This window comes from Cydia pomonella, chromosome 27 (assembly GCF_033807575.1).
Source record: "Cydia pomonella isolate Wapato2018A chromosome 27, ilCydPomo1, whole genome shotgun sequence".
In the NCBI taxonomy this organism is placed as follows: Eukaryota; Metazoa; Arthropoda; class Insecta; order Lepidoptera; family Tortricidae; genus Cydia; species Cydia pomonella.
In genome coordinates, this window is record NC_084729.1 from 10423929 (window position 1) to 10442207 (window position 18279).

An 18279-nucleotide genomic window follows, 5' to 3' on the forward strand; every position below is an offset into this window, starting at 1 on the left:
ACGCACCAATTTTTGACTTTGTAACTTTGTTAGGACTAGTTAGGAGATAAACATAACAAAAGTCCCTTCCCGTCCCTTCCCTTGAGCCGAAGGGGAGAGGAGAGTTTGAAGGCCCCATTTTTCGGTTTTTCGATTGTATATCGTCGACCAAGGCCATCATTCAAATTATAATGGTCTCGCTGAATTAACCCTTTTCCAGGCCGCACCAATCTACAAAGTTTTCCCAAAAAATCAAATATATTCCAATTAATCCAGCTTTGATGATTCATTTGAAGACAAGTAACATTTCCTGAAAGTGTAATCTAATTTGAACCTTAAATCGGAATGCTAAAGTTGAAATTCTAATGGCGCGTATGTGGTCGATAAATCGTACTATGCCTGGAAAAGAGTTAACGGTGAGTCGTTTGTAGTTGTGGTGGACGTTGAGTGTGGGTGTTGTTGCAGAGTACGGCGTGCTGCAGCTGGACCTGGGCGACGGCGCCACGCACACGCCCCGCCCCGGTAACACTTACTTTTTTCTTTTTTATTACGATTTTGACGACCGGTCCGGCCTAGTGGGTAGTGACCCTGCCTATGAAGCCGATGGTCCTGAGATCGAATCCCGGTAAGGGCATTTATTTGTGTGATGAGCACAGATATTTGTTCCCGAGTCATGGTTGTTTTGTATGTATTTAAGTATTTATATATTACATATATCGTTGTCTTCTTGGCTTACCGTGGGAATTAGTCAATCTGTGTAAGAATGTACCTATAATATTTATGTTTTTTTATTTATATTTATAATAATACATATATAGCACTCAAAGTGGTGAATGTCGTATAATAATGATTTACGTATGATGTGCAGGGTCCCGCGCCGCGCGCGCCGGCCGGCCGCCGCCGAGGGACGCCGCGCAGGTGCGTACTGAGATTATGATATTACTTACTTTTTAGGGTTCCGTAGTCAACTAGGAACCCTTATAGTTTCGCCATGTCCGTCTGTCTGTATGTCCGAGGCTTTGCTCCGTGGTCGTTAGTGCTAGAACGCTGAAATTAGGCATGGATATATAAATCAATAAAGCCGACAAAGTCGTACAATAAAATCAAAAAAAAAAATTTTTTTTAGGGTACCTCCTCTACACGTAAATTGGGGGTGAAATTTTTTTTTGCTTCAACCCTACAGTGTGGGGTATCGTTGGAAAGGTCATTCAAAACTAATAGGGGTCTTCAGCAAACATTTTTTGATAAAGTGAATATATTCAGAGATAAACGCTCCGAAAGAAAAATAAATGTGTCCCCCCCCCCTCTAACTTTTGAACCATAGGTCCAAAAAATATGAAAAAAAAATCGTAGAAGTAGAGCTTAAGAAATACATTAAATGAAAACTATAGCGGACACGATCAATTTAGCTGTTTTTGAGTTATCGCAAAAAGTTTCCCCTTCATAGTAAAAAGACTTACTTACTTTAATTAGGTACTGATTATGCAAATTTGCCTATTTGTTTAACTCGGGTGAAAGGTACCGTTTCATCCCTTGGTTAAGAATTTACTATACTTTAAGCTCCAGTTTAGCTTATTGTGACGAAAGAGTAACTACGGAACCCTACACTGAGCGTGGCCCGACATGCTCTTGGCCGGTTTTTTTATTTACTAATCTGATTGGTATTATTACTCTAACATTTGTCTCTTTCCTACAACACGTCGACTGTAGTGGTTGAATTAAGATTTCGTTATTATAATTGCGTACTTTTCATGTATTGGCTCCCAACTCAACTATAAGATTCATTTCGATACGCTGTAATCAATTATAAAAAAATTGACCAATCACTTGCCGCCGCGCTCCCATAGAAAAGACTAAACGGGAGCAGAGTCGCGTTTTTTATTTAGGTTTTATAGAAATTATATTTTATATAGTATTTCAATCTCGTACCTTACTTAAGCAACTCAGCAAGCTTCATTGCCTAAACACGATACTCGACTGAAAAGCCCTCTATTATATAAAATACTATTAAATGAAAGTAAAGTTAGTAATTTAGTGTTGTATGTTCCAGTCGAGCTCCCGCCGCAGCGACGAGGACGAGCTGCGCGCCGCCATCGAGCTGTCCGTTATGCGCGGTGAGTCACCACACACACACACACACACACACACACACACACACACACACACACACACACACACACACACGCGCGCGCACACGCACGCGCACGCACGCACACGCACGCACGTCCTCGCACGCACACACGCACGCACATACACACGCACGCACATACACACGCACGCACATACACACCACCCACCACACACACACACACACCACCCACCACACACACACAACACACACACACACACACACACACACACACACACACACAAACACACACCACACACACACTAACTTAATCAACAAAAATAAACCATTTCATCTAGTTTTACGAGAATTGGTTGCGAAATGCGACTTGGGTTGGGGAGAAAGAGATAAGATTGTCCGCTACATGTATACGTGTCTGTGTAATTTGAGTATGGCGTGGCTCTGAAACCGAACAAGCTATTTCGATTGTTATTTTTAATCAATTGTATTTAAAGCAGCTTTTCTAGCGATGTTTCTTTATTATGTTTTATTAAAAGTTTCATCTGGGCATTTAATTTGACGAGTGAGGAGTGACCTTAAATATAAGTGAGTTACTTTATGAAACCGATGATTCTGGTTTCAAATCAAATCCCGATAAAGGCATTTATTTTTGTGATGAGCATGGATATTTGTTCCTGAGTCTTAGGTGTTTTCTATATATTTATTTATGTATTTATATATTATACGTATCGTTGTCTGAGTGTCCATAACATAAGCCTTCTTGAGCTTATTGTGGGGATAATAATATTTATTTATCAATAAATGATGGCTGGGTGTGTTATAAAATTGAACGTGTGTCGCCTCTACCCGCCAGCCTACTCGTCGTTCGGGTGCCGCGCGCGCCTGGCCCCCGGGGCCGCGGGGGGCGCCGCCCCGCCGCCCTCCGCGCCGCCGGCTCCGCCGCCCCCCGCGCCCCCCGGCGGGCCGCAGCCGTCGGGCTCGCGCTCCCGCGGCTCGCCCTCCCCGTCCAACAGCGCGCACCTGTCGGCGCCGCGCCAGGACCACGCCGCCACACTAGACCCCGCGAGACGCGACGCAGACCGTGAGTTTACTGTACAGGGGGCGCCGCCCCTCGCGCCCCCCGGCGGGCCGCAGCCGTCGGGCTCGGGCTCCCGCGGCTCGCCCTCCCCGTCCAACAGCGCGCACCTGTCGGCGCCGCGCCAGGACCACGCCGCCACACTAGACCCCGCGAGACGCGACGCAGACCGTGAGTTTACTGTACAGGGGGCGCCGCCCCCCGCGCCCCCCGGCGGGCCGCAGCCGTCGGGCTCGGGCTCCCGCGGCTCGCCCTCCCCGTCCAACAGCGCGCACCTGTCGGCGCCGCGCCAGGACCACGCCGCCACACTAGACCCCGCGAGACGCGACGCAGACCGTGAGTTTACTGTACAGGGGGCGCCGCCCCTCGCGCCCCCCGGCGGGCCGCAGCCGTCGGGCTCGGGCTCCCGCGGCTCGCCCTCCCCGTCCAACAGCGCGCACCTGTCGGCGCCGCGCCAGGACCACGCCGCCACACTAGACCCCGCGAGACGCGACGCAGACCGTGAGTTTACTGTACAGGGGGCGCCGCCCCCCGCGCCCCCCGGCGGGCCGCAGCCGTCGGGCTCGGGCTCCCGCGGCTCGCCCTCCCCGTCCAACAGCGCGCACCTGTCGGCGCCGCGCCAGGACCACGCCGCCACACTAGACCCCGCGAGACGCGACGCAGACCGTGAGTTTACTGTACAAGGGGCGCCGCCCTGCCGCCCCCCGCGCCCCCCGGCGGGCCGCAGCCGTCGGGCTCGCGCTCCCGCGGCTCGCCCTCCCCGTCCAACAGCGCGCACCTGTCGGCGCCGCGCCAGGACCACGCCGCCACACTAGACCCCGCGAGACGCGACGCAGACCGTGAGTTTACTGTACAGGGGGCGCCGCCCCGCCGCCCCCCGCGCCCCCCGGCGGGCCGCAGCCGTCGGGCTCGCGCTCCCGCGGCTCGCCCTCCCCGTCCAACAGCGCGCACCTGTCGGCGCCGCGCCAGGACCACGCCGCCACACTAGACCCCGCGAGACGCGACGCAGACCGTGAGTTTACTGTACAGGGGGCGCCGCCCCGCCGCCCCCCGCGCCCCCCGGCGGGCCGCAGCCGTCGGGCTCGCGCTCCCGCGGCTCGCCCTCCCCGTCCAACAGCGCGCACCTGTCGGCGCCGCGCCAGGACCACGCCGCCACACTAGACCCCGCGAGACGCGACGCAGACCGTGAGTTTACTGTACAAGGGGCGCCGCCCCGCCGCCCTCCGGAGTTCACAATACTTACTCCCGTAACTTTTCTTACGCTTCTTCCTCACGAATTTAATCGGTTAAACGTAGCCTACATACGTCGGGTCGAATTGGCGAACATTTTAGCTTTCCTTCGGCGCACCCGCTTCGATTCCGGCGGCTGGCCTTTTTTTTTTTTTTATTTTTATTTTTTTTTAATTTATTGAGAAACAAACAGTCTTAAAATAAACATATGAGCAACTTAGCTAATAGCTATGGATTGATTTCGTTACAGACCTATAGTTTCCTAATTTTAAATTATTCGATGTACAATTGAAAAAATAATAATAGTGTAAACTTATAGCGTACATAACAAAAGCGTAAATTTATATAAAAATATATATATATATATATATATATATATATTATATATATATATATGTAGAGAGCTGAGAAAATACTTAAATCACAGGTACCTATTATCCGGTTGCTGCAACTTTTCACCGTTATTTTAGAAAAGAATATACTGCTCTTTTAAAGAGGCCTAATGAATTGCAAAACAAATCTGCGTCCATACATTTTTCATTGTACTGCCTACATGCGCGCTCAATATATGAATGCTGTGCGTATTTCGTTCTGCTGTTAGGAATGCTAAATAATGCCTTACTGCGACAACTACGTTCATTTCTACGGGGGACACGGAAACCAATTTTATGTAATAAGTTATTTGTAATAATCTACAACAAAAAGAAACACACTGTGTTAATCTTCAAAAAAATCAAAAAATCAAAAATCAAAAATGTTTATTTTACTTTCACAATAATCATCTTAAAGTTAGTGATTGGAACCTCTTTGGCAGTGTTTTTGACAATTTGTTCGAAATATTTGATAATGATGACATTTTTCAAAAGTAAGAAGCTTTATTATTGTCATAAATAAAAAAGATAATCAAAAAGGTCGAAGAAGGTTCCATACTATTCTTTTAGGATATTACCTTAGGAGCTAATATCCTAAAAGAAAAAAAAAAGTAAATTTTTGATGACGATTTTTATTTTTGTTATCAATTATAGAATAATAAGAAAATTCTTTGTGACATTTATTCTTCAAATTTATGTCCCAAGTCATAAGCTATCGAATGATTATTATTTTTATTTTTTATATGTGCGATAGGTAAATGGGCAGATAACGGTACATTAACCAATTGCAGTAGTGTATGGCACTCTAAAACTTTGAACGGGTGCAGTTTTAAAATAGTTGAGAAAAACCATACGTATGGGGGGTGATTTGTCGATAAAATGCATCGTACTATGCGTGATCAACGGCTCCACTATACGTGGACAAACACATTGTATACATATGATGGACGTAATATCGCGCAGCGCGTTGCTCGGCGTCGGCGCCGCTCGGGCTGGGCGCGAGCGCGGTCGCGCGCACGCCGTCGCCGCGCCGCGCGCCGCCCCGCGCGCCGCTCCGCGCGCCGCCGCACGCGCACGCCGCGCACGCGACACACTCCGCGCACGCCACGCACGACTACAGGTACGAATTTCCTCTGTCTAACCATATTAGTTCAATCTAAAATACTACGAAGTTACACCAATAAGGAACATTGCCTTATTTCTTGGATTATCAATAGATTATCAGTTGACTTGGAAAAATCATATAAACGACTTATGTAAGTACCTGAGCGAATCGGCTTACGCTCTTAATAAATTGTCAAAAATAGCCAATCGAGATGCAGTTCTAGTAGCATACCATGAACTAGTAGTATAAAAAATCAAATATGGCATTATTTTTTGGGGCAACTCTGTAAATCGCGAAACCGCTTCTATAGCCCAAAAGAGATGCATAAGAGTTATCTGCGGTGTGGTGAGGTCCACACAGCTGATCAGCTGACAAACACAATAATAAATCTTTGTCTTTCAACGCATCATTTACGCTTAATTATCTTAAACGGTCCATTGAGCACAAACAAAGAACATTCTAATGAATCATGCAGAAATATAATATTATATTAATATTTCTTTAACCTTGTATCTAGATTACTTCCATATGTTTGCACAACAACAAAGAACAGCTCTAGTATGTAAAACAACCATTTTCCCAATAAATAGTTCAGTATTTTCCCGGCTTGTGAGTTGTCATAATCCTCCTTGTACACCCTGCACTTCAGCGGTTTATACATATGTAAGAAATAATTATATACCCTTCAGCCTTTATTATATCGCCTAACACTGCCTTTATTATATCGTCAGGTGACAAGCAAAATTCCCTAATTACTATTAAATTTATGGTTGCTTTTGTTTAATTATTTTTTGGTAATTAGTGAGTTTTGCTTATCACTTGACGATATATACTAGAGGTAGCTCTATTCGTAAAACGTAACCTAGGCTTATTTACGTACGCATTAGAGAGTCGTAAGCTATTCGCTCTCAATATGAGGGACAGTTGTACATCCAGCTTATGAAAACGGCATTCATGCGAAATAATTTCTTTAGAATAGCGCCCAGAATATTTAACAAAATACTGATTCATAAGAGAAACCTCCCGGTTCATCGATTTAAGAAGCAGTTGACTGTATATTTAATCGATAAATGTTTTTACTCAATAATAGACTCCCGACAGGCTCCTTAAGAGGCCGTTATCGATTTTAGTCGCAAAAATGTCGAAATAATTTATTTAGTCGATGAAATTGTACACCTTTTGTTAACTTTAAGAAAAAACAAATACTGGTTTCTATTAGAACGTCTTGTTATCTTTCATTTTAAGTGATAGATTTTTTAGGTTTAGGTAAACGCGCGTAAAGCAGTGATTTTAAAGCTCTTTGTAAATTAGTTAATTTCCTGCAAAAACATCAAATCTCTTTTTAAAAAGTTTAGGGTGTTTTTTTCACAAATAGACATGCTTTTTTGATGTACATGCAAGGCAAAGGCAAAACATTAAATTTCCTAACCAGTGGTTTACAGCTGTCCGTGATCCAAGCGTTGGCTATCGCACGAATGCACTTTTTCTGCCGAACGAACGCTTTTTCAATGTCGACCGAATTGCCCCACAGTAAAAGACCGTAGTCAAGTACAGATGCTACATATCCGTGATAGGCAGTTGTTGCGGCCTGTAGAGATACCGTATTTCGAAGTTTCCTTAGAGCGAACACAAATCCGTCAAGTTTGGAACAAACAGCTTCGACGTGTTGTTTCCAGCTTAAGTTTTTGTCAATATGTAATCCTAAATATTTCACATTATCACATTTTTCTAATAAGATGTCATTATATTTGATATCAAGTTGGCCAGGATTGGTTTGATAGGAATGAAATTGTGTATACACTGCTTTAGTTAGGTTGATATTGAGGTTGTTATTGTTGGTCCATGTGCTGATATCGGCCAAGGCTTTATTTATTTCAGCTTCTTACGTAAGTAATTTTGTATTATACATACATATCCTGTACTTCAACTTTCATAAACTACATTTTTGTTATTATAAATGTGAAGTAGCGTAAATACAAGTTAGACAAAATTAATTTTCTCCAGAAATAACTTCATAATTAATGTAGTACTTCAAAACTATTTCTCTGAAAATTGACTTAATTTCAACGTAATTTTGATACTTAAACAATCTACAACATTTCCTGAAACTTATACATCATTTTGTATAATTTACCACCATAATTTCTTTATGAATTTTTAAAAATGTCTGTTCTCGTCACATCGCCGGGGACGCACGCTTGCGACCTCATTATTAAAAGGCAAGATGAGAAGACGTGCTAATAGTAACCAATACTTGTTATTTAGATATTACGTAACAAAAGATGTACAATTTCAACGACTAAATCTATCAAATTTACATTTTAGCTCTAAAATCGTTACCGGGCTCTTAATAACGTTAGCTTAGCTATTATTTGACCTAATTATTAAAGTTTATTATTATACTGTTAGTTATGACTCCATGGATTTAAAATGTTTTTACATTTTTACTTCTAATTCAATGATTACCTGCATGCAGTATTAGGTAACACTTATTATTTCTATGCCTCTATTTCACTCTATTCAGGATGTACTGAGTAAAAATTGTTTTATTATATCTTACTGTTGTATGTACTGCACCCAAAGAAATAAATAAATGATTGATTAATCTGTTACAAAGGAATAGTGTAGATATGTGAATAGTGAACAGTAATAACATGAATATTCCAGGGACAGTTACGGCCGCGGGGGCGGCGGCGGCGCGTGAGGCCCGGCCCCGGCCCCGGCCCCGGCCCCGGCCCCGGCCCCGGCCCCGGCCCCGGCCCCGGCCCCGGCCCCTGCCCCGGCCCCGGCCGGCGCCCGCGCCTGCGCCCGGCGCCGACGGTAACACTTGCACATCTTTTAGGGCTCCCTAGCTTAAATGGCATAAACAGAACTTTTATACTTTTCATTTTTGCCCCTGTCTACGTCACAGCCAAAGAGAATTTGAAATAGAGGTGGATTGTCAAAGAAAACTTTATAGCCACAGTAAATTTACTGCCATCTTTCGACACATGATTAAAACTTTTAGAACGCCATTTGACTTTGATCCTTATTATTTTACTGATATGTGTTAAATTTGCTAAATATCAAAAAGTGGCGCCATCTTACCGGGCATAGACCAAAGGTGGCGCCATCGCTCGAAACGATGCTACCATACCTTTGGCTATTGATCTATTAGATGGCGCCACTTTCTGATATTTAACAAATTGAACACATATCAGTGAAATAATAAGGATCGCAGTTGCTGCTAGCAATGTGGCTCTGCCTACTTTTACAATAGCACGCTTTCCCTATGTTTTTAATTTGCTCTTAAAGTTATCATGTCCTATTCAATTCGTCCACAGAAAGTCGTCGTGGTCGGAGCGGTGACCCCTGATCTCACCCGCGTAGCGCCCACGAGTGCCCCCAGCTGCCCACGCGGGGGCCCACTACCGCCCATGGCTGGGCTCACTGCTGCCCACGCGTGGACCCACGACCGCCCATGGCTAGGCCCACTCCCGCCCACGCGTGGCCCCACTACCGCCCACGGCTGGGCCCACTGCTGGCCACTCCCGCCCACGGCTGGGCCCACCACTGCTGACCTCGCGTGGCCCCACTCCCGCCCACGGCTGCCCACGCGTGGGCCCACTACCGCCCACAGCTGGGCCCACGCCGCGAGTACAGTGGTTTTGTCTGTACGCATTGTCAGTAAATTTTTGTTATGTTTGTTATAATTGGTAAACTTGAGTAAAGCCCCGCTTGCATGTAATTGTGTGTACTCAGTAAAAAAACGTATAAAAATGACTAATGACAAGCCTTATTGAGCTTACCGTGGGCCTTAGTCAATTTGTGTAATAATGTCCTATAATATTTATTCTATAATATTTATTTATTTATTTAATGACTTATAATCGACATCCATTTATGATTAATGTTCATGAAAATTTAATTATAATTTATGTGTTGTCAGTTTTAACCAAACTTACTTACATGTATCGATCGACCTAGTCCTGCAATACTTACAAACATAATAAGTTAAAGTAGGGACAAACTTAGCTAAGTACCCCGCCTATGAAGCCGATGGTCCCGGGTTCAAATCCTGGTAAGGGCATTTATTCGTGTGATGAGCACGGATATTTGTTCCTGAGTCATGGGTGTTTTCTATGTATTTAAGTATTTATAAATATGTATATATTATATATATCGTTGTCTAAGTACCCTCAACACAAGCCTTATTGAGCTTACTGTGGGACTTAGTCAATTTGTGTAATAATGTCCTATAATATTTATTTTAATGTCTACCTTATCACTCTGAACATTACATTCAAGCGGGGCTTTAGGCAAGTTCTCTACATGTATATCCGGTGCCTACTAATTATTGTTTCCCCATTTTATTTAAACTAAATACATACATTCAAACGCGTATTCCAAAGCAGTTATAGAAAAAATCTGTTTAGCATAATTTTATTGGTAACATTAATTAATGTATATAATGTAAGATGGGACGCATTTAAAATAATATATAATAATATATATAATGTATGTAAATGGTCAGTAAATATTCGGGCACTGGCAAGTGGGCGAACCAAAATATATATAATTATTCATATTATATAAACACTATATATTATTGTAAATACTTAGTGTAAGCGTGTATAATAAATAATAAATATATACATTATAAATATATAAGGAGCCGGCGGCGCGCGGAGTTGTTTCTTATTCTGTGATATTTAATTAGCTTTTAAATGTTTTATTAATTATTAGTCACGTTTTTATTTGGATTTTAATTGATAAATTGTTAGAATGTAATCCATATGATGCATTTTCGTTGCAGTTAAATTTCAAGTATATCGTAGCACAAATACATATAAGTCCAGTTCCTGTTTAAAATGTCGACGCAAAGGGCTAACAACATGTGTACTCGAACATTATTGTCAAGTTTCTACAGCTGTGTGGATAATTTGACTATACATATTGTGCGAAATTCTACCCCTGAGAGGGTTACAGGTCGAGTCATCCACGATGACGCTCAGATTTGTCAAATCTAACCTTTCATAACATGATAATACGTTTTAAGGCACGCCTTCGTGAATGGCACGAACTATAAAAGGGGATTGAAACTTTGTAGGTTTACGAGATTATTTTCTTTAATAACAAGGCATATTTCATAAATTATCATCAAAAAATAACGATATGAATATTTGTTTGCAACGAAACGCATTGATACGTTGACTATAATACAATACTCTATGGTATCCCGTGAGCCTGTAGTATGAAACCAGTGTTTGGCAGGATCACTGCGAGTAAGTGGCCGTTTTACTGTTTATTCATTGTTAACAGGAAACTTCATTATAAAGACTGTAAATCTCCATGCAAAGCCGCGGTTTTTTCCAATTCAATTATAAAGTAAATCTACGTTTCGACAAAATGTACTCACCCCAAAGGCGTGTATGGGAGTTTTCAGAGAATAGACAATTAAGCATGATATGAACTTTTTGCCTTTTTTTACATTGGAATATCGCGTATAGTTTATGAAATGAACACCACAACCAATTTTATCAGTAATCATCGTCACAAAATAGACAGTGATTAACTTTTACAGTACATATGGTGCTACTTTACCGCACTAGTGCGCAAATTAGCATATTACGTTACTGTGTCAAACATTTAAAGGTCCATAATATGTACTGTAAAACGTTGTACGATACATGTGCGAATAGATAATTCGCAACTCGTGTCGATTTAAAACGCTCCCTTCGGTCGTGTTCGCCACTCGTTTCGAATTTCCTATTTTTCGCACTTGTATCGCAATGTACTATTATCAACTCACTCTAATCGAGTCCACTATTTTCTGAAGACTCCCGCATACATAAGGGAACGAATGGAAAGATTTGCGAGGTTCTGGCAGGCTTCAGTAGCTCAATTGGTTAATAGCAAGCGCGGATTGCGGAAGTTTGCGCGTTCAAGTCCTGCTGGAGGCGTAACTTTTTACATTTCTTCCTTTCATATAAAATTTGGAATAAAATGGAACATTTTGCGTACAAACGAGGTGGCACTACTCTAGCCACCCCAGCCCCACGCAGCCTAGCAAGGCTTTCAGGTTGATAACTGCCTCTTTTAGTGTGCACGGAGTCCCGAGGTATTTGCTCCTGTATACTTACACAACATGTTTCAGTTTATAAACCGTATGTTTGCATGGAGATAACGAGTTGAATTGTTTCTGGTCGCTGATAAGTGTACAGTGGTTTAAGTTAGTATATTTATTTGTATAATACTCTGAAAGACTTCAGGATGCCATACAGCAGCCGCCGCCGGCGGACCCTCGTGGTTCAGGACCAAGTCCTAGCTTGCCTCGGCTTATAATGATTACAGGCAGCGGATGTAGATGTGTCGCGCGAGACAGCGAGCTATGGAGTCGACATTAGCAATAAAATTCAACCCATATTCATACTCATTCATTCGTTTAATTAGTGATTTTAATTTAATAATCAAAGACAAGAACCTAGACGAGTTTAAACGATCGGTTAGTTTTGTCTTTGGGTATATAAATAATAAAAGTGAAGGCCATTTTTTGTTTTGATTATATTACGAAATTACAGATAAAACAATATGTATATTAGAGTCGGACCAGGATTAGTTGGCAGCGATTTGATAGCCCAGTAGTGCACGGGTTATTTAAAACGTCAAATTTCTATGAAATGTCAAGTGTCAAGTACTTGGTTTGACTCTAAAGGAGGAAAAATAATATATATATAAATTAACCAATGCAAAAAATGGTAATTATTTTTATTTGTAATATTGATATACTCAAAGACAAGATTAAAGCATCGTTTATAAACTCGTCAACGTTCTTATCTTTGATTATAGGTAAAATTAAAAACACACTAATTAAATAAATAGGGAGCGTGCATGAACTGTAGGAGGCAGCACAGGCGCCGTCAGATTTTTGGCGCGAGGCGTATATGTGATGTTTATTGTTCCGATGTAGCCCACAAGATGGCAGAACCTACTATGCACAAGAAAACACGGGACGTGTAAATGTACATGTTTATGGTTCCGATTCAGGCCACAAGATGGCAGATCCTCCAACGCGCACGGTCCTTATACATGAGTAGAGTTGAATTTTATTACTAATGTCGACTCCATAACTCGTTAACATCTTACCGTGTGATAAAAACTCCCTAGAATAAAACATGTCACTTGTCGCATATTGCATAGAAACAGTACCGACATCTGTCTTCAACTACAGCCCGACGAGGAATTTGTCGATATTGTTTTAGGGCGCCACTGAACTTCAATAAGCAAAACAGATACAAACATACATACATCCATCTCATTCTGCCGCATAAGTGCGTCCTTTACATCGTTTTTTAACTTTTGACGTTTGCCGTTGACATATATAACGGATATTTTCAAGTATCCTCAAAACATCAACGAAAGTTGGGAGAAAAAAAATATGTGAACGGTCTCTATTGTTTCCCAAAAATGTTTTAAGTCATACATGTCATAATGTATTGTTTGTCCGCATTTTCAGTACTCATAATTGCTTTTTTTCTCAGAAATGCGTAATTTTTTAGTGTTTCCATAAAACAAACCTAACCTATCTATAGGATAACCTTAGAAAAAACCTAAAAGTTTCAGAATTATGACATGATAATCTGACAATGATTACATTGTGACTTTCAATAATTATTGCCCTTAACCGAATGTAATCGACTTTTTTCTGTTGCCAAGGCAAAATATGACTTAGTCCCGAACCAGTGTTAGTGGTGCTCGCAGCACTAGCGCGTCAATATTATGTGTACAGTGCACCGCCCGGTGGAGGAATGTATACATATGTGCGACATTGACTGTACCGGGTCACACACCACGTCTCTCTTTATGAGGTGATTTTTTGGACCCTTCACCTGTTAAACAAAAGGTATTGTTTCTGTTGTTCATCAGTTTACTACTGGTTTTTTGTTGTCTCTAATAAAATACTTAACAGACCGCACAGAAGCAGGTCGTTCTATATTACCCAAATCTGCGAATTATATGTAAATAGGATGATAATGAAATCATATATAAATAGGATGGTAAATATGGGTTTTCTCCTCAAACTTGCAATGAAATGTTGACATGACTTTCTTCAAATTAGGTCTGGAAATACTACATATCAGGTGCGACGAGTGAAGATGATATGTAAAGGAATTTCATACTGCCTTACACACCTAGGACTGTAAGAGGCAACCTTCTTTTATTTTCAAGGGTCAAATTATGACACAACGTCTTTCGTAATTTGTTTTTAGCTATGTACCTATAGAACAAATTGACTACAATTCTATATCTACTTAGCCATCGTTTCCCGGCCTCTATAGCAATGTACTATTTAAACGGGCTTGTTTTCGTTTTCTCATGACAATAAACAATACATTTTGTTCAAAAAATCACTTCAGAAAACACCTAATTCCAACTAGGGAAGAAATGTGTCGCACGTCGTGTGGCCGGTGCCGGCCGTCGGGTGCGGGTGGTAAGCGGCGCGACGTTGCCGGCCCGCGCCCGACAGGTCTGGCAACAGCGCGCCACACGGCGCCGGCGTCGTGCGATGTCCCCAGATATGTCAAGCGAAATCACTCCGACTTGTCAAGCTGTTAACTTCGTGCTCAGGAGTGACAACTTTTGGTTTATGATCTGTGTGTGACCCAAATAATTTCCGTTTTCGAAATTGGCGGTGTTAAGGAAGGCGTTGACTGTGAATTGTTAAATTGGTTTTCGTCAGATTTTGACCAATTTTCGAAAAACTGAGCACTTTAGATCCTAGATACTAAAATGGCATTAGATGTGATTTTTGGAATACCCCGATATTTTAACCTCCTAAGGCCCAAGGGCCTACCTATAGTACGATGAAATTTAAGTCGTATTCAATTGGGACAGAGTTGCATTTCGTCGGGGATAGTGCAAGACCGCGTAACTAACAAATGCAGTAAGGTCCAATTACCTTGTACATTGTTTGAATTTCGAACCCTTTCGACTTTGTTAGTTGCGCGGTATTGCACTATCCCCGGCGATTTGCTTTGTTTCGTCGTCAACAACACAAGATCAACTCTAGGTTGCAATATCAGTGGCACATTTTGGATGTTTCATTCATAATAAAGTTACCTTCAGACTTTCAAGATATAAACGTACCTACTCCTGTCAACCCTTCTCCAGGCGCAGTACGATTTATCGACCACATACGCGCGAATAGAATTTCAACTTTAGCATTCGGGTTTAAGGTTTAAATTTGATTTCACTTTCGAGAATGGCTTGTCCTCAAATGAATCACCAAAGTTTGATTAATTGGAATATATTTGATGTTTTTGGGAAAACCTCGTGGTTTTTTGCGGCCTGGAAAAGGGTTAAAGGCAGGCAAGGCACATGCAGCCCCTCTAGTGTCGTTGATGTCCATGGTTTACGGTGTGATTGCTGACCATCAGGCGATTAATCTGATGTAAACCTCGTATATCATTATAAAAAATCAGAAACACTTTAATTAATACATTTTAGTATCTGCGATGTAAAAACACAAACAGTTTAAAATGTACGTTAGCTGGTGTCACGGTGTTATGCAGTAACAAATACAAATGTATAACGTCCAGATCGGAAATGCACCAAAATGTAAACAAACAAATGCTGTTCTGTGTCCGTATGACGCACGGGGGTGTCCATATGACGCACAGGGTTGTCCATATGACGCACAGTGTCCACGTGACGCACAGAGGTGTCCATATGACGCACAGAGGTGTCCATATGACGCACATGTGTGTCCACATGACGCACAGGGACACGTCAAGATCGCGTAGTCTCTTCTAATCCCAAGAAACGAGCGTCAGAGGTCAACTCCAACTTGTCAGCAGAAAAAGGCGGCAAATTGAAAAATGTAGGCGCGCGTTGATCTCCCATAGAAAATTTGAAATTCACACCTTCTACTGACAAGTTGGGGCTGACCAAGTGTATAATGCTCCTCAAAAGGGACTCCCTTGTTTGTTTACATTTTTGACTGCATGATAATCAACAGGAAGTGGTCTGGCTCTAACTCGGTATTTTCAATTGAGTTAGGTATTGTCTGAATAAGTTCACACATTTGACAGTAGTCCATTGAAGTTTGTCGTGATAGGCTGACATGTATCGTTTGTCAAATCTAGCGATACTAATGAATGACTAAACGAATTAGTCGAATCGATTTTACAGTCGACTTTTGCAAGTATGTATTGTTTCGTTTGAATTACTAATTAAACTTTTTTTTCAAATCGTAATTCATTTTATTGTCATTTTGTTTTAAATTGTCGATTTTTATCAACTTACGGAAATGTCATATGAATCGAAACGACAGACTGAACCACAACACTGTTTAAAAAAAATAACAGATATAATAGGTAACTGTTTGCGTGATAAATTATTATCGTAAAATATTTAATAACAAAGATCTAAAAAGATTAACATGTTATGTTTCAGTAAGCGAAATATTGTTCGGAAGTACTTGACAAACCCTATATTATTTATAATTTCAATGTGTCATGCGCGTTTATGTTGTACGGGCGTACAACAACAATGGGTATGATGGGCGTTGTCAAATGTGTGAACTTAGATCTTTTCAACTCAACAGTTCTACTCGTGCAGCCGCGTATCCAATAATAATGTTATAAGTAAGTTAGGTTTAACTTGTTAATAAAATAAAATTTCATTATTACTTCTTGTTTTATTTCATCTTGTTGCTACTTAAAGTACTTAGTGAAAAACATAATTCCATCAAAAAAATAACTTGAAAAAAAACTAGTCTCGCAACTCAGTTCTTCTAGCGTAAAAAGCTGTGAGATCCATGTAATAAATAAATAGTAATACAAAGTCGGTAAATTTATTCAGTCCCTACTTAAGGGACCTTCTGTGTTAAGCTAAGTGCAATTTATGTTAACTAAAAATTTACCATTTGTTTGATGGTTGATCTCGCCTATAGTCCTCTTCATCGTTTTCGATGACGGCGACCCTAAATAAACATTATGGACGTTGTCTAGCATGAGCCCTAATGTGGCTGGCCAGGCCGAACTTGCTCTTAAATACTCTATTGCACGCGTGACAATAAAGTTGACCAGCTGCGTTGAACGTGTACACGTATTAGGAGGGCTTAGGTCTCTCTTTCCGTAACCAAAAAATTATAAAACATGGTGATTTTTGAAACTTTCTAAATTAAATCCTGGTCGAGAATTCCAGTGCCTCGAGAAATAAGAAACCAGAAACCCTATTCCTAGCACTAATGGTCACTGAGCAAAGCCGCGGACGGATAGACGAACAGACATGGTGAAACTATAAAGGTTCCTAGTGGAACCCTAAAAACGAGATTTTAAGAGTTAAATAGCCGCTTCAATTCAAGTGGTTCGTGTGAGGCTGCCTGTCCACTGGGGCGGAGCGGTAAGCGAGATAAGAACCCACCAATAGCGCAAACAGAAGCGAGAGTTGTATTGTGGATTTTTACCTCGCTCACCGCTCCGCTGCAGTGCAGTGGCAGGCAGCATAACTTTAACATACATCGTTATCACGGGAGCGACAACGATTTTACAGTACTGAAAGATTATGACAAATAAACAAGAACAGAAGTGACACTCGAAAAACATTTACAGGTACCTATGAGTTCAAAATGTAGCAGCAGAAAATTTAGATAAAAGTTTGGTCATTTATGACGAAAATCTAAATAAAATGCTCTAAGAAGTAAATATTGATATACAAATTGAATACATTAGTGACTTATATATCCCGTTGGTGAGATCCCTTATAGGGATAAGTTCGCCTTTGTACTTTTATTATTGTAATTTATTTCTGCAAACCTGTGTTGTTATTATTATTAATTAAGTTGACACTTTGACTCACAGGTAAGCGCTTCCAAAGTGAAATACGAGTTGGATTCACCTTTTCCAACAAAAACTTCATGCCAGGCATGAAGCACATCTTACGAGGTTTAGAATCTGCAGGCAGAATAGTCCGTTTACACAAAACAGACATTCTGTTACATGATTGGTTGATTGAGATATATCACTGTGGCTACACTGAAAAGGGTTCAGTATTCAGTATTCAGTATTTATTTCTTGCAAACCATGGTACATATTTAGTTCTTATACATATCATATGGTATCACATGGGACCCTGAATAGGGTTTTCTCCAGTGTGTGTCATCTGGTGTATTACCAAGTATCCTTTTGATATGTATATAGGTAATGAGTTGTGGACCTACCTGCCAGTCTCATAATAGATCGCCTACTGAACAGACGTGTGTCTTTATCTTATGCACCCTGCACATATACTACACCTTTGTTTCTGCACATGTAGTCGCAGTTACTACATTTAAATGGCTTCGCCCCAGTGTGTATCCATCATGTGTATTTTTAGGGTTGATTTTCGACTGCATTTGTAATCGCAGTGACTACACTGAAAAGGCTTCTCCCCGGTGTGTATCCTCTGG

At 41.5% G+C, this 18279-nt stretch overlaps 1 protein-coding gene and 1 long non-coding RNA gene across 2 annotated transcripts in view; both read left to right on the forward strand.

Annotated features, from left to right (window-relative positions):
* The window catches only part of LOC133532807 (uncharacterized), a 50489-nt gene extending 41936 nt beyond the window's left edge, over window positions 1-8553 (forward strand). Inside the window, exons 58-65 of the mRNA XM_061871656.1 lie at window positions 445-501; window positions 848-897; window positions 2030-2093; window positions 2922-3809; window positions 4000-4107; window positions 4173-4328; window positions 5708-5864; window positions 8517-8553. Coding sequence (XP_061727640.1) covers window positions 445-501; window positions 848-897; window positions 2030-2093; window positions 2922-3809; window positions 4000-4107; window positions 4173-4328; window positions 5708-5864; window positions 8517-8553 — 1517 coding nt within the window. The remainder of the gene's footprint in view (window positions 1-444; window positions 502-847; window positions 898-2029; window positions 2094-2921; window positions 3810-3999; window positions 4108-4172; window positions 4329-5707; window positions 5865-8516) is intronic.
* Window positions 8554-8563: 10 nt separating this feature from the next.
* LOC133532793 (uncharacterized) lies at window positions 8564-16518 on the forward strand. Its single transcript, XR_009801755.1, has 2 exons — window positions 8564-8669; window positions 9173-16518. It is a non-coding gene; the product is annotated as an uncharacterized LOC133532793 (long non-coding RNA).
* The last annotated feature ends 1761 nt before the right edge of the window (window positions 16519-18279 follow it).